This window comes from Notothenia rossii, assembly GCF_949606895.1.
Source record: "Notothenia rossii genome assembly, chromosome: 1".
NCBI classification, from domain to species: domain Eukaryota; kingdom Metazoa; phylum Chordata; class Actinopteri; order Perciformes; family Nototheniidae; genus Notothenia; species Notothenia rossii.
Genome location: NC_136912.1, coordinates 66,837,337 through 66,850,232, shown reverse-complemented (window position 1 = coordinate 66,850,232; position 12,896 = coordinate 66,837,337). Strand labels below are relative to the sequence as shown.

The window sequence follows — 12,896 nt, the reverse complement described above, 5'->3', positions numbered from 1 at the left end:
CACCACTAATATATATATATATATATATATATATTAATAATAATTAATAATCGTCACGTGCCTCAAAGGTTGAGAAGGAGGGGCCGTCCCGTCACGTGCCTCAAAGGTTGAGAAGGAGGGGCGTTGAGGCTCCGCCCATGTTGAGCTTCCGCCCATCTTGAAGTACTGCGCACTGCAGTAAGGGGCTTCTCGCGTAGCCTGCCTGCATCAAGCACCATCCCCAGATACTGCACCTGCTGGTGAGGTATGGGATTGCTCTTCTTCCAACTGACCGATAAACCCAACTTGATTAGGTGTAGGATCAATTGGGCTGTGTGAAACAAACATTGCCCATTCTCTGGACTTGGCCATGACTATGAGGTCGTCCAGATAAAAGAAAACCCTCATGCCATGGTCGCGAAGCGGCTGAAGCGCTGTGGCCACACATTTGCTGAACGTGCGTGGGGATAGGGAGTAGCCAAACGGTAGTCTGTTGTACTCGTAGGCTATCCCCTGGAAGGCAAAACGCAAATACTTTCGGTTCTCTGGAGCAATTTCGACATGAAAGTAAGCATCCTTCAGGTCGATGGTTGTGAACCAATCGCCCGGCTGCACTAGGTCCAACATGTTTTATAGTTAACATATGGATTTTTTTGCAGGCAATGTGCTGATTCAGGCTGCGGAGATCTAGAATGGGTCTGAATTTGCCTGTCTTTTTAGTAACCAGGAAGTACATGGAGTAAAGATCCTTTTCTCTGTGCTGAGGGTGCACAACAAACAACGCCTGTTTTTGCACCATGGCCTGTATCCGAGAGGAAACCTATCTCCTCCTGGGATGATAGATTTGCCTCTCTTATACCATTGAATGGAGGAGGGACGCTGCAAAACTGGAGTGAGTAACCCCGTTTCAGCATCCTGTCCATCCACTTTGTTAATACACAGCTTTAGTGACATTTTAATCCTAGTCTACATTTAGTAGCCACCTCTGCCAGGGTTGTGGGTTTTGACGCACCTCTCTTTATTTCCAAACAATTCAGCGGAGATCGTTGTTGAATTAGATGAGCTTCATTCAATGGTCCAGACGACATACAAACAAGACACATTTCTTTGCTTCATAATGAAATAAAGTTATCAGTCTCAAAAAGAACATAAAGAGCACGGCTAAAATACTTTTCCGCTTCCCTGTCTCATCACCATCAGCTGTGTCCTATCAACCAACCATAGGCACATACCCATGCAAGTGATACTGACACACATATCATAACAAATAAGTGAGGGTTAAATTAATACATTTTAAACCATAGTGTGGCTTACAAAAATACCTGATAATCAAGAGTTTAATCTAATTTATATTATTATTAAGCCTAACATTCAGACAATAATAACAAAAGGAAAATGGCTCCAACAATAGCTGAACTTCCATTCCCCATAACACTGTGTTAGGGGACAAGCAATCAGCATGAAAGGAAGTTCGGCCCATGGGGGGTCGACACAGAAAGGGCCGATTTTCTACTGAGGTCCCTGAACGCACGCAGCGCGCTCTCGCGGGGGCGCGCGCTCTGCCCAACAAGTCCTCTCAACTCATACGACCAAATATGCCGATTGTTCAAGCGCTTAATACGTCCTGCTCCCGTTGAATGCAAACGTTACAGATGGTCGTTTATTCACAAATAACCCTCTCTGTAAAATCCTAAATTGTAGGATAGTTTGGCCATTAAAACGCTTTTTGATTAGATTTCTAGCGAGAACTGTATATTGTACTTTTTGAATCCACGTCCAGTCGATATATAGGATATATAGTTTGATAGATATTACGAAGATGATTTGAGGTATGCGGCAGCCTCCATGTAAAGTTACGGGTTGAAAACAGTATTTCCGGTCTCGACGTTTTCATAATAAAACCAGTGATCAAATGAACATTTAATATTCATTTCTGAAGGTACAGCCGAATCATCACAGCACATAAAACCTATTACCGCCGCAGATGGACCAAAAAAGGGAGCGTTTGAAAAAAAAAAGGGGCGGGTCCGCTCAGGGAAACGATAACAACGAAACATTGAGGAACAGAAGTCTGCGTTTAAATCGTGTGTGTGTGTGTGTGTGGTTAAAACACATCAGCCTGCAGTCGCTCTTAGCCTTTCTAATGATTCTGAAGGTAAATACAGCGCGCTCCTCTTCTCAGAGGCTGAGTTAACCCTCCCGCTGCCTCCTGGTGCTGCAGAGATTTCATGAAGTGAAGGAGGTTTTCCTTCTATAAAACAGCTGTGGGCAGCAGATACTGTGAGTGTCACAGACATGAATACATAGATCAAGGCAGACTGGTGCACACACTCTCCTGTTTTGCCAATCCGGTGGTTAAACAAATATAGCTCTAAATCCCTGGCCCAAATGTCCTGTCCTCCCGATTACTATGCACCTTGTGCCCTCTGGGGTCAAAAATGACCCCATCTGGCTTGTTTGATATTTAACGCATAAAGTATAGAATGTGAATAAATGTTGTGTTACACCTTTAGTTCTACTTCAGTACAACCCATTACCACACATTTCTCCCTCAGTTTTGGAATTTAGTGCCGATAGACCCTTATTTATATGAAATTATACAATTTTCTGATAAAAAAAAAAAGTGAAACAATGAATTAATTTGACCATATTGTATTGTGACTATTTGTCTTATTGACTGGTATATGTCAAAGTTTAGTAAGGATGCCCTTTTTGAATAATTTATATATTTTTAATGACAACACATAATCACACCTTGTGCCCTCTGGGGTCATTTTTGTACGCTGGGAAGAGAATATTTACTGTGCTTGAAAACTGGTATCACATCATCATGTGAGGTTGACTTTGTGACCTGGAGAACATTTCAGTTGCAACATCAGCTCGTTGATAATAAGCTTGGGATATGAGATATATTTGTAGCCATTCGTGGTGAAGGCATCTGTGCTATTGTATGCATTATTTTTGACCCAACATTTCTACAGGCATGTCAGAATATGGTACTATTTTCACATGAATATTCTAGCCATTGTCTATTTTTATACCACAAGCTGCAAAATGACCGCCTTACCCCACTGTACAGGCGGGTAGTTATTTAGATATACCTGGCACCTGCGGGCCGCAGAGGGGCGGCGTAGTTTCGGGCGACGAAGACTGCTGCTCCGGGGCCGGCGAGTCAGGCGGGAGTAAGCTAGTGTCCACAACGGAGGGTAACGTGATGTCCGCATCTGACCTGTTGCTACTGTCTGCAGTAGATGCAGTGTTGCTGGCGTTTAGTGATGGTTGCTTTAACCATTTTCGTATAAATGATTATCCACAGATCAGATGTGTGTCACTGCTGTGGAAGCACTTTGGAAATGATGCACGCGCAGCGGAGCAGGTCACGCGCACCTGACACAATTTGTTGTTTGTATTTTTCGCTACGTTCTCTTTTTTGAATGGTTCCATAACGTTCAACTTCCCCGAAGATCTCGACGCGAAGCCTGAATGGTAAACACCAGGTTTACTAATCTACCCGCACAATTTGTCCGGTGTCGGAATGTCTCGCTATGTTAGTACATTCTTAAAAAACAAAACACCATTTAATTTCGGGTTAAAATGTGTTGTAACTGCGTTAATGAGCATTGTAACGGGTAATATATTACCCACATTTCATTAGTAATGCGTTACATTACTTCGTTACAGCAAAAAGTTATATATTACTGTAACTCCGTTACTTTTGTAACGCGTTACACCCAACACTGGTAAGGATGCCCTTTTTGAATAATTTATATATTTTTAATGACAACACATAATCACACCTTGTGCCCTCTTGGGTCATTTTTGACCCCGTCTTGCTTGACTCTTATTTCAAGCATAAAGTATGAAATGTCAATCCATTTTGTGTTACACCTTTAGTTTTGCTTCAGTCCAACCCAATACCACACCTTTTCCCCTTTGTTTTGGAATTTAGGGCCAAAATATCTTTTTTATATGAAATGTTACCGTTTTCTGAGTTAAAAAATAAATGAAACTATTTAATAATCTGACCATATTGTATTGTGACTATTTGTCTTATCAGAGACTGGTAGGCCTATATGTCAAAGTTTAGTAAGGATGCTCTTTTTGAATAATTTATATATTTTTAATGACAACACATAATCACACCTTGTGCCCTCTGGGGTCATTTTTGACCCTGTCTTGCTTGACTGTTATTTCAAGAATTTAAAGTGGAAACCTCACGCATTTCTGTGTTACACATTTAATGTGCCCTCAGTTGCATGCAGGGCAGGTAACAATGGTGTGATCTTTGCAGATGTATGCATTGCATCTTTGGCACATTTTCTTGGTTTTGACATCAATCTGGCGAGGGCAGAATTTGCACCTGCTCCTTTTGGGTGATGGGTCAGGAGGGGGAGCTGGGCGAGCGGGAGCTGGGCGAGCGGGAGCTGGGCGAGCGGGAGCTGGGCGAGCGGGAGCTGGGTGACGGGTAGCTGCTGCAGAGTTAGAGCTGAAGCAGAACTGCTGGACCTCCATAACCAAACTGGCAATGGCTGGCGTGCGGGGAAGAACCTGTCAAGTCAAGTCAAACTTTATTATAATAAATCACAGTGATACAAAAAGTACAAATTGTGAGGACACTACAGAAGGAAGAGCAACAGAAATGAAGCTTAAAGAGCTTACGAAATGAAGGACAACACTGTTCTTATTAGGATAATATTATTATTAATGGGAAATCATTTGTCATTCATGACAATATGCCCGCTGTATTTATAAATCGTGATTTATTACAACTTTCCATGCTCGTTTCCGATGTTACATGACCGCTCCGGACCAAACAGCTTTCGCCGGTTAGTGACGTCACGCACGTCACGAGTAGAACACTTTTTGAATAATACACTAACTATATGGCTGATGTCGGACTCTGGCTCGGATATTTCGACAGCATCGAGTCACAGTGAGTCGTCAATAGACTCGGTGCACTTTCAAGAAGAGGAGGATTTTATTGAAGAGGATGCCGGTGTGGTGGAATCAGATCATGCGGGTGAGTCTAACGTGTTGGAATCATACCAGTTTGAGCCACAGTATTCAAGTAGCGGTAGAGATACAGACGGGAGCGAAAATGGGGACGAAGATCCTGGATTTGGCGGAGATCCGGTGCGGCAACAGAACACAGACTGGTATACATTTGACTTTAATTCATAGAGATTCTCAATAAATAGTAAATAAATAATAATAAATAGCAGGCACACTTGGCTCAGGCAACAGAACACAGACTGGAATACATGTGATTATAATTCATAGAGATGTTCATATATAGTAAATAAATAATAATACATAGCAGGCACATTGGCTCAGGCAACATAACACAGACTGGTATACATTTGATTATAATTCATAGAGATGTTCATATATAGTAAATAAATAATAATACATAGCAGGCACATTGGCTCAGGCAACAGAACACAGACTGGTATACATTTGATTATAATTCATAGAGATGTTCATATATAGTAAATAAATAATAATACATAGCAGGCGCATTGGCTCAGGCAACAGAACACAGACTGGTATACATTTGATTATAATTCATAGAGATGTTCATATATAGTAAATAAATAATAATACATAGCAGGCACATTGGCTCAGGCAACAGAACACAGACTGGTATACATTTGATTATAATTCATAGAGATGTTCATATATAGTAAATAAATAATAATACATAGCAGGCACATTGGCTCAGGCAACAGAACACAGACTGGTATACATTTGATTATAATTCATAGAGATGTTCATATATAGTAAATACATAATAATACATAGCAGCTATATAAGTACAGTCCATTTACCATTTACTGGTATACATTTGATTATAATTCATAGACACTTGGCTCAGGTAACTGCATCACACTCTGCTAGGCTTAGAACTCACCACAGAAGTAGGTCTCCTCCTAAAAATGCAATTATTTATCAACTATCTTTTGTACATTTAGGTGTACATGTGAAAAATGTACAATCATGGAAACAATTGAAGAGTGCCAATGCTGCCAAGAAAAGGATGTCATGGTGGCCAAAATGGAGGAATTCAATGAATATGTGGGAGAAGGCGCAAACATAACCTGCGTAATAGATCACCCAGGATTCCAATCAAATTGTCTGGATGTTTGAGTGTTGCAGACAGCCTACCATCATTATTCAAAGAGGGACAGACAACAAGCAGGTGATCTGCCACGTAATGAGTAAGTTACTTGTGTTCACAAATTTGTAGAGCTCAGAAATTTGATGTATTTTTGGGAAGTCATTTTTTTGGGGTTATTATTTTTGGGTCACTCTGGCAAAGTTACAGAATAAATAGATAAATAAGCAAATAAGGTTGAAGTGATTACCATTGACATTTATGATCTTGTATTTTACAGAATGTATCGCTATGTGGCATACCGCCAGCTAGTGAGATTTTGCTGGGGAATACTTGGTAAGAACCACAGAATCCCACTGCCATCATGTGCCATTAAAAAGATCCAGGAGACGTTTCCATCTGACATCTACACGTCTCTCAAGTATCCAGCACTTGATTAGAGTCAATAACAAAACTGATTGTCAGTTCAGTGATTAAATCTGCTTCTAAACAGCGCAACAGCCTCTCTCTTGTCTGGTTTTTCCCATCGACTGCTGAGTGGATCTGGGACATCGAAAGGTTCCTCATCGACATTGTTTTCGCACAAGCGTAGAGTCTCGGTCAAGAGTTCGGTAACATACTCTGCAAAAAAGATGTTTTATAATCAAGAATTATATACTATATTTTCTAGTCCCCCAATTATGCATAGCATGCCCTGAGGCACTTTGCATAATTAATCATTGTAGTTGAAACTGTACACTACATTCTCACATAGCTCAATTTTCAATATTTACACAATAATGTTGTCCAAGATTGAATGTTTTTCATTAATTTGGTAAAACGGTATAATTAATGTTATTATTCTCTCACTTTCACTTTCTTACCATATGTAGCTGCTGTATTCACACGTCTAACTACATGACCACCTTTCTTTGCTTTGGGGAATTTCACAGTGTATTGGAGTTGTCCTGTACTGGTTTTGGCATGCTTCCTGCCAGAGTTCTCATTGTAGTGCAGTGCTGCTAGGATCAACCTACAAAATAAATACATTTATTGTATAGAGAGAGATAGAGAGAGAGAGATTTCATAGGGATTTTAGCATTTGCAGGCCATTTACATGCACACAAACCCATAGATCTCACTACAGGAGAGGGGAAACCCCCCAAAAAGAAGAACTTGGCAAATAGATAAATAAGCAAATAAAGTTGAAGTCTCTAGTATTTTCTGATGAGATTCATATTATACTTTACCTGCAATATATGCCAGTGTACGAGTATGCATACAGCTTTGGGGCAAACTGGTTGACTATACTGTGGTATACTTCCACCCCGTAGGTTTGCTGTGAAGGTGACATCTTCTTGACATCTCTGACAAAAGCTTTCTGGCTGACAACTTTATTCAGCTTTAGTGCTGGCACTGAATCTGAAAATACACAATCAAAAAAGGATATAGGATATACGATAATAGAAAAAATGTTAGTTCTTCACTGTATATCATTTTTCTTTACTGAAGACACAAACACATTCCAACACAACATTTGATGAGTGTTCCATTGTCGTAGAAAATATTATTACCTGCTTTGAGCCATTTTTTCTTGCGGTTCTGAGCTGCAGGCAGCCGACCATGGGCACATTTCTCGAACACTCTGCCATGTTTGGTGTGAATGTTTATAATGTGGTTGTTGAGGGACAGCCATTTTTCAGCAATCATTTCTCCATTTCCATCCGGAGTTGATACGGCACACCAATACAAATGGTTCAGAATGGATTGTATCCATTCCCCAATATCGGTACATTGCTTGTCCTTTGCAAGCTTTACCAGTTTTTTTTTTTTTTTAAAAACACTCCTGAAATTATATTGTCTTGGGTTCGATAGAAAATATTCTCAGCTGTGTTTGGCTATAAAGTATTTGGAGGAGGCTATTCATAACATAGGATACATTCACTAATACTGACCTGCACTAATTGAACATCCAACACCTTGTTTATTGTGAGGTCTTGTATGGTATAGGATCCATACTTGGCACAGTGACCAGGGCTATCACAGCGTCCATCCCCTCCTAACACCAGTTCTTTGTGTTTGTTCGTCTCCTTCAGTTTCTGCACAATGTTGTTCCGATTCTTGGTCCAGACTGTCTTGATTGCAGGTTGAAGGAATTTCTTCTGATGATTCAGAAATGTCCTTGTTGTGATGGTGTAGCAGTTGATGGACTTCAGTACCCTCAGCACTTTTGTTGGTGACGTACCCGCAAAAAGAATTCCTGCTGACAACAGCAGATTTCCAGCAGGAGTCTTATCAATTAAAGGTTGATTCTGCCATGACCTGTGAGAAAAATATATTCATTCAATTTTTCTATCATCAACCTGTATGAGTATCTCATGAATAGGACCACCTGTGAATCATGGCCACAAATATAATTCTCGAATACATATTTCGCATGGTCATCATTTACAAATATTACCTTTGAAAACCACAATGTTTGCAGTTTTGATCGATTTCCACAAATGTGCCCATTGTTCGCCGAAGGCGACCTGGCGAGTTCTCTTTACACATCGGACAATGGGTGAATAGTGACATCAGGGAAGACATGAACACAAGCAGAAGCTTACTCCTTAGAGCAGGGGTGCCCACACTTTTTTGGCTGGTGAGCTACTTTTGAAATGACCAGCTAACCGAGGTCTACCAACCAAAAATAAAATCCCAAATTGCAAGGGTTGCTGAATAACACGTTTTATTTTTACATGGGATAACTACAATAGGGCTGCAACAAACGACTAATTTGATTATCGATTAATCTATAGATTAATGAAACGATTAATCGACTATTCGGACTACTACTGTGTGCCTTGCACAATTTCTCAAACGCTCTTATTTAGCCATCAACTTTTAGATTTAGTTTGAGGTTGTTTTAGGCATGTGGAAACTAACAATGAAGACAATAAAGATGAATACTTGATTCAAAAATACATATATTATTAAATTAACTTAACAAATTGTGAACAAAATTAACATTGCTTTTTATTTGAATTAAATAAATAATATTTCACATCAAAAGAAACAACAATGTTTTAACAAATCTTATTAAATAATCTTATGACAGAACTGGAAACAGAATAGCTGAAACTTTAACAAAATAAATAACTCAGTTACCTCTAATCATTAACCCATGTTTGTATAATGTAGTTAACTCCGTGTGTTGCTGCTAGCATACATAACACCTGACGTGGAAACGTTACTCGTGGATGGGGCTACAGAGCTACTAGAAAGATAGTCGAACCCAGTGCATTCGTCCGTCTGAATGTGGTGCACTTTTGCTAAATGTTTAGACAAATTGCTCGTGTTACCGCCCTTACATGCTAAACACTTTTGGTGACGAGCATTGTCCACCTCAAGACGGGTAACATGTAACCACACCTTGGAGCGCTTCTCTCCACCATCTCCTCCGTGTGTTGCTGCATGTAGCAGATGCGTGTGTGTAAACTGCCCCGCCCCCTTGCAAACAGACGGGGGAGAGAGAGATCTCTTCTGGATTGGAAAGATAGAAAATACACCGACCATAGACGCATTTGTTTGTCTTTTTGCATGTTAGAAACGAGTTGGCGACACTAAGACTAAGAGATAATGTTTGTGTAGCAATAATACATGACCTTTCTCTTTCTCAACTCGCTACTCGGAGGGAAGTCGCTGTCATATGCCTTGTGAACACTCCGATAATGCCTCTCCACGTTACCTTTCTTTGGCAGAGCGACACTTGCTTTACAAATAAGGCAAATAACCTTTGAATGTGACATCACAAAAAAAGATTCTCCCTCCCATTCTGTGTGGAAGTGGTATGTCTTTAGCTTTTTGCTCGTTCCCGCACTCATTTTGTTGTTTGTCTCTCCCGGCACTTGACTGATTTTGTATCGCTTTGCATTCTGGGTTAACAGACTGGAAAGCAATAGGTCGCTTTTTCTGTCAATCAAGTCAACTCCTGAATTAAGTGGCAGGGAGGCCAAGGGAGGAGGGATCAAAACCTGTTTTGTCTATTTTAACGGAGCTGGATTTTTTTTAATTTATGAATTACTCGCGATCTACCAGCATTGCCCCCGCGGTCGACCGGTCGACCGCGGTCGATGTACTGGGCACCTCTGCCTTAGAGGATCATTGTCGTCCTGGTTGTCACTGTCCCTGTGAAATGGACAAAGAGTAAAATGATCAAGTCTGCAATAAATGGCTGGATCCGACCCCGCATAATGATAATGTTAGCAACATTTAAAAAACATGACAAGACAATACTCATCAGTTGACGAATCAGATTCCACGTCTGATGGGCTATAAAGATGATCATTTTGATTATCCTCTTCATGTTTGCTATTGTCGGCCTCAAGCTCTTTTTCCTCATCAATTATGTCCCTTTCAGGGAGATTTAGCTGCAGGTTGCACTGAATCCCAGCATCCACAGTACTTGTGTCATCATGTGTTTGTGTCCCAACAGTACACCCAGTTGGTTTGACTTCAATTCCTGGAAAATATGATATATAATATTATATAATGATATATATACGCATGTTACATGTATGTGTATTTGTTTCTTACATATCAATATTTAAATATTATGATACTGACCTTTGGAACAACCAACATGGATTCGAACTTGCTGTCCAGCTGACCTGAAACGTGGTCGTGCCTGCATTGGCCTTGGGGTGTATTCGTGGAGGGGGGTCCGTTTGCACATCAATTTCATTCTGAAATGTACAAAACACAGCACAACTTTACAAATACATTTTTGAAACTAGCTTGAAATTGTATTGAAAGTGTTACAGGCTTGGCCTGTCACTTCAAGAGTAGCAGCCGCAAGGGGTTGTGGGTTTTGGAGTCTGTGTGTGTGTAAAATGTGATGGCCAAGGCGAAGTGCAAAGGTATGAAGAGAGATACGAAAGCATGGGCGGACTGGGACACAAATTCAGGCCGGGACGTTCAGACGCACCGGCCCACGCGTGCGGACCACCCTTGTAGCCTACAGATAAATTATACATCCATGCTAATATACTGTTATGGCTAGATTCCCCAGAGTCAAGCCATAACTGCAGCTTTCTCACTTTCCTCAGGGTCAACTGCATAAGAAGAACATCAGCAATCAATTAAATTACCAATATTATATCAATATCAAAATTCGGAAAGGAACTGCTTGTCTAATTCAGGCCTATAAAATAAATGCAATAGTGAATTGGCCATAAATCTCTGTCCTTATTATTTAATATTATTGAATATTATTATTTTAAATGATAATATTATATAATTTAACTTGGAATATCATGAGCATATGACTATCCTAATGCATCTAACTTTATGCACAATATAATAGTCTGGCCAGCCCTGCAGCCCGTTCTAGGTTCTGATTGGCTCTCTAGGTTGGCATTCTAGCTTCTAACTGGCTGTCCAGGTTGTAAATCACAGCCGTGGGCAAATTATGCTAGTCGTAACATTGCTAAACTTTTTCATGACGGTTTTCTCAGGGAGCTTGTCTGATGAGTGGACCTCTGACGCAGGCCTCGCCCTCTCCCGGCCCAGCTCCTTCAGTTAATGTATTAGCCTACTTTCAAAAACATAAGATTGACAACCTATCAATAGCCCCGTAGTCTGTATTCTATCTATATGGCGCTGGTCTGTAGGCCTATCCAATACAGTGTCAATGTAACTGATTACTGTGAAGAACGTGAATACACGGAGGTTCTTCCCACGGCACCCGAAGCCCCGTTTTCATGCTTTTTCCCCTCTAAATGTCTGGGCAGCTGGTCACCGACTGACAACGAGCCAAGTCAGAAACCCGAAACTACGGTTTTACTACGGAGATACCGTTAGTAAATAAGGTAACACAAGTTTATACATAATATAATATCTAATAACATTCATAATACAACATGTGGTTGAATTGATTGAGAGAGAAATGCTATAAAATCAAACAATTAAATATATGAATTATGTACATACATGTGATGAAGATACAAATTGTATTTTTACAGAGTCCGTTCTGTATACTTACTGGTGTAGACACAGCTTCCTCCCCACTGTGGATGTCCAATAGATTGTCGCTATCCTCAGTTCTGTCAGTGGCTTCATTGAACAAAGTTTCCAATACCTATGTAATAATATTGATATTTTTCATAATTTGAAGCCGTTTTAGTCCTATGAGGTATACTTTTACAATAAATGCTTTGGGCAAAGTGCATGCAATCATATATGGCATCATGACTTCATCAACTCATAAATGTGTGAGATTTGACATGTCATTTTGATTCAGGCTTTATCCTTAAAGCAAGTAGCGCGGCTTACCTTCGCTCTCTCCCTTTTGGCGAATGCATTTCGCCGTCTCTTTAGTGGAGGACTGCATCGGGGGACGTGTAGGAATCGGCGTGGTGGCTTGTGCTGGCATTTGGGGTCTTGGCAGTATTGTTGGAACAGCATCTTTGTTCAGTTTGAAATTATTTTTTAATCCAATTTCCTTAGCGAGCATTGCGGACTGGTCAAAACACGATCTTTCAAAGTGCTGCCCACAAATTGTAGGTTTCATCGACCCCGGGTTACCTGGACCAGCAAAGTCCGCCCTCATGCGACGCACTTGTTTGGTCCATATACGCGACATTTGATAATTTTTTGGCCACAAAAACATCCCATAGCCAGATTTGGAGACGGCCCCACATCCCCATACCCAGTGGCGGCTGGTGGAAAATATTTTTGGTGGGGCTATGGAAAAGGTGACAAAACCATACTAGGGCATTTAAAATCAGGAGACTAAATACGAACATTGTGTGTGTGTGTGTGTGTGTGTGTGTGTGTGTGT

General features: G+C 40.6%; 2 protein-coding genes across 6 annotated transcripts in view; one reads left to right on the top strand and one right to left on the bottom strand.

Annotated features, from left to right (window-relative positions):
- The window catches only part of LOC307037200 (E3 SUMO-protein ligase KIAA1586-like), a 131,588-nt gene that overhangs the window by 37,293 nt on the left and 81,399 nt on the right, over window positions 1-12,896 (top strand). The window contains exon 1 of one of the 2 annotated variants that reach the window (XM_079677977.1): window positions 11,543-11,925. The exons of the other annotated variant lie outside the window; for it this stretch is intronic. The gene's annotated coding sequence lies outside the window, so the exon portion shown is untranslated. Of the gene's footprint in view, window positions 1-11,542; window positions 11,926-12,896 lie in introns of those variants that run through there. 2 annotated transcript variants of the gene reach the window in all.
- Window positions 37-12,896, bottom strand: part of LOC307037345 (uncharacterized protein) — a 22,241-nt gene continuing 9,381 nt past the window's right edge. The window contains exons 1-7 of one of the 4 annotated variants that reach the window (XM_079678156.1): window positions 12,389-12,415; window positions 12,099-12,194; window positions 10,682-10,800; window positions 7,648-10,577; window positions 7,324-7,495; window positions 6,958-7,106; window positions 4,552-6,715 (exon numbers count right to left, since the gene is read on the bottom strand). In XM_079678156.1, coding sequence (XP_079534282.1) covers window positions 6,561-6,715; window positions 6,958-7,106; window positions 7,324-7,495; window positions 7,648-7,783 — 612 coding nt within the window. In that variant the 5' untranslated portion in view covers window positions 7,784-10,577; window positions 10,682-10,800; window positions 12,099-12,194; window positions 12,389-12,415 and the 3' untranslated portion in view covers window positions 4,552-6,560. Of the gene's footprint in view, window positions 4,528-4,551; window positions 6,716-6,957; window positions 7,107-7,323; window positions 7,496-7,647; window positions 10,578-10,681; window positions 11,179-12,098; window positions 12,195-12,388; window positions 12,416-12,896 lie in introns of those variants that run through there. The other 3 variants (XM_079678155.1, XM_079678157.1, XR_013807657.1) reach the window with 3 other exon arrangements.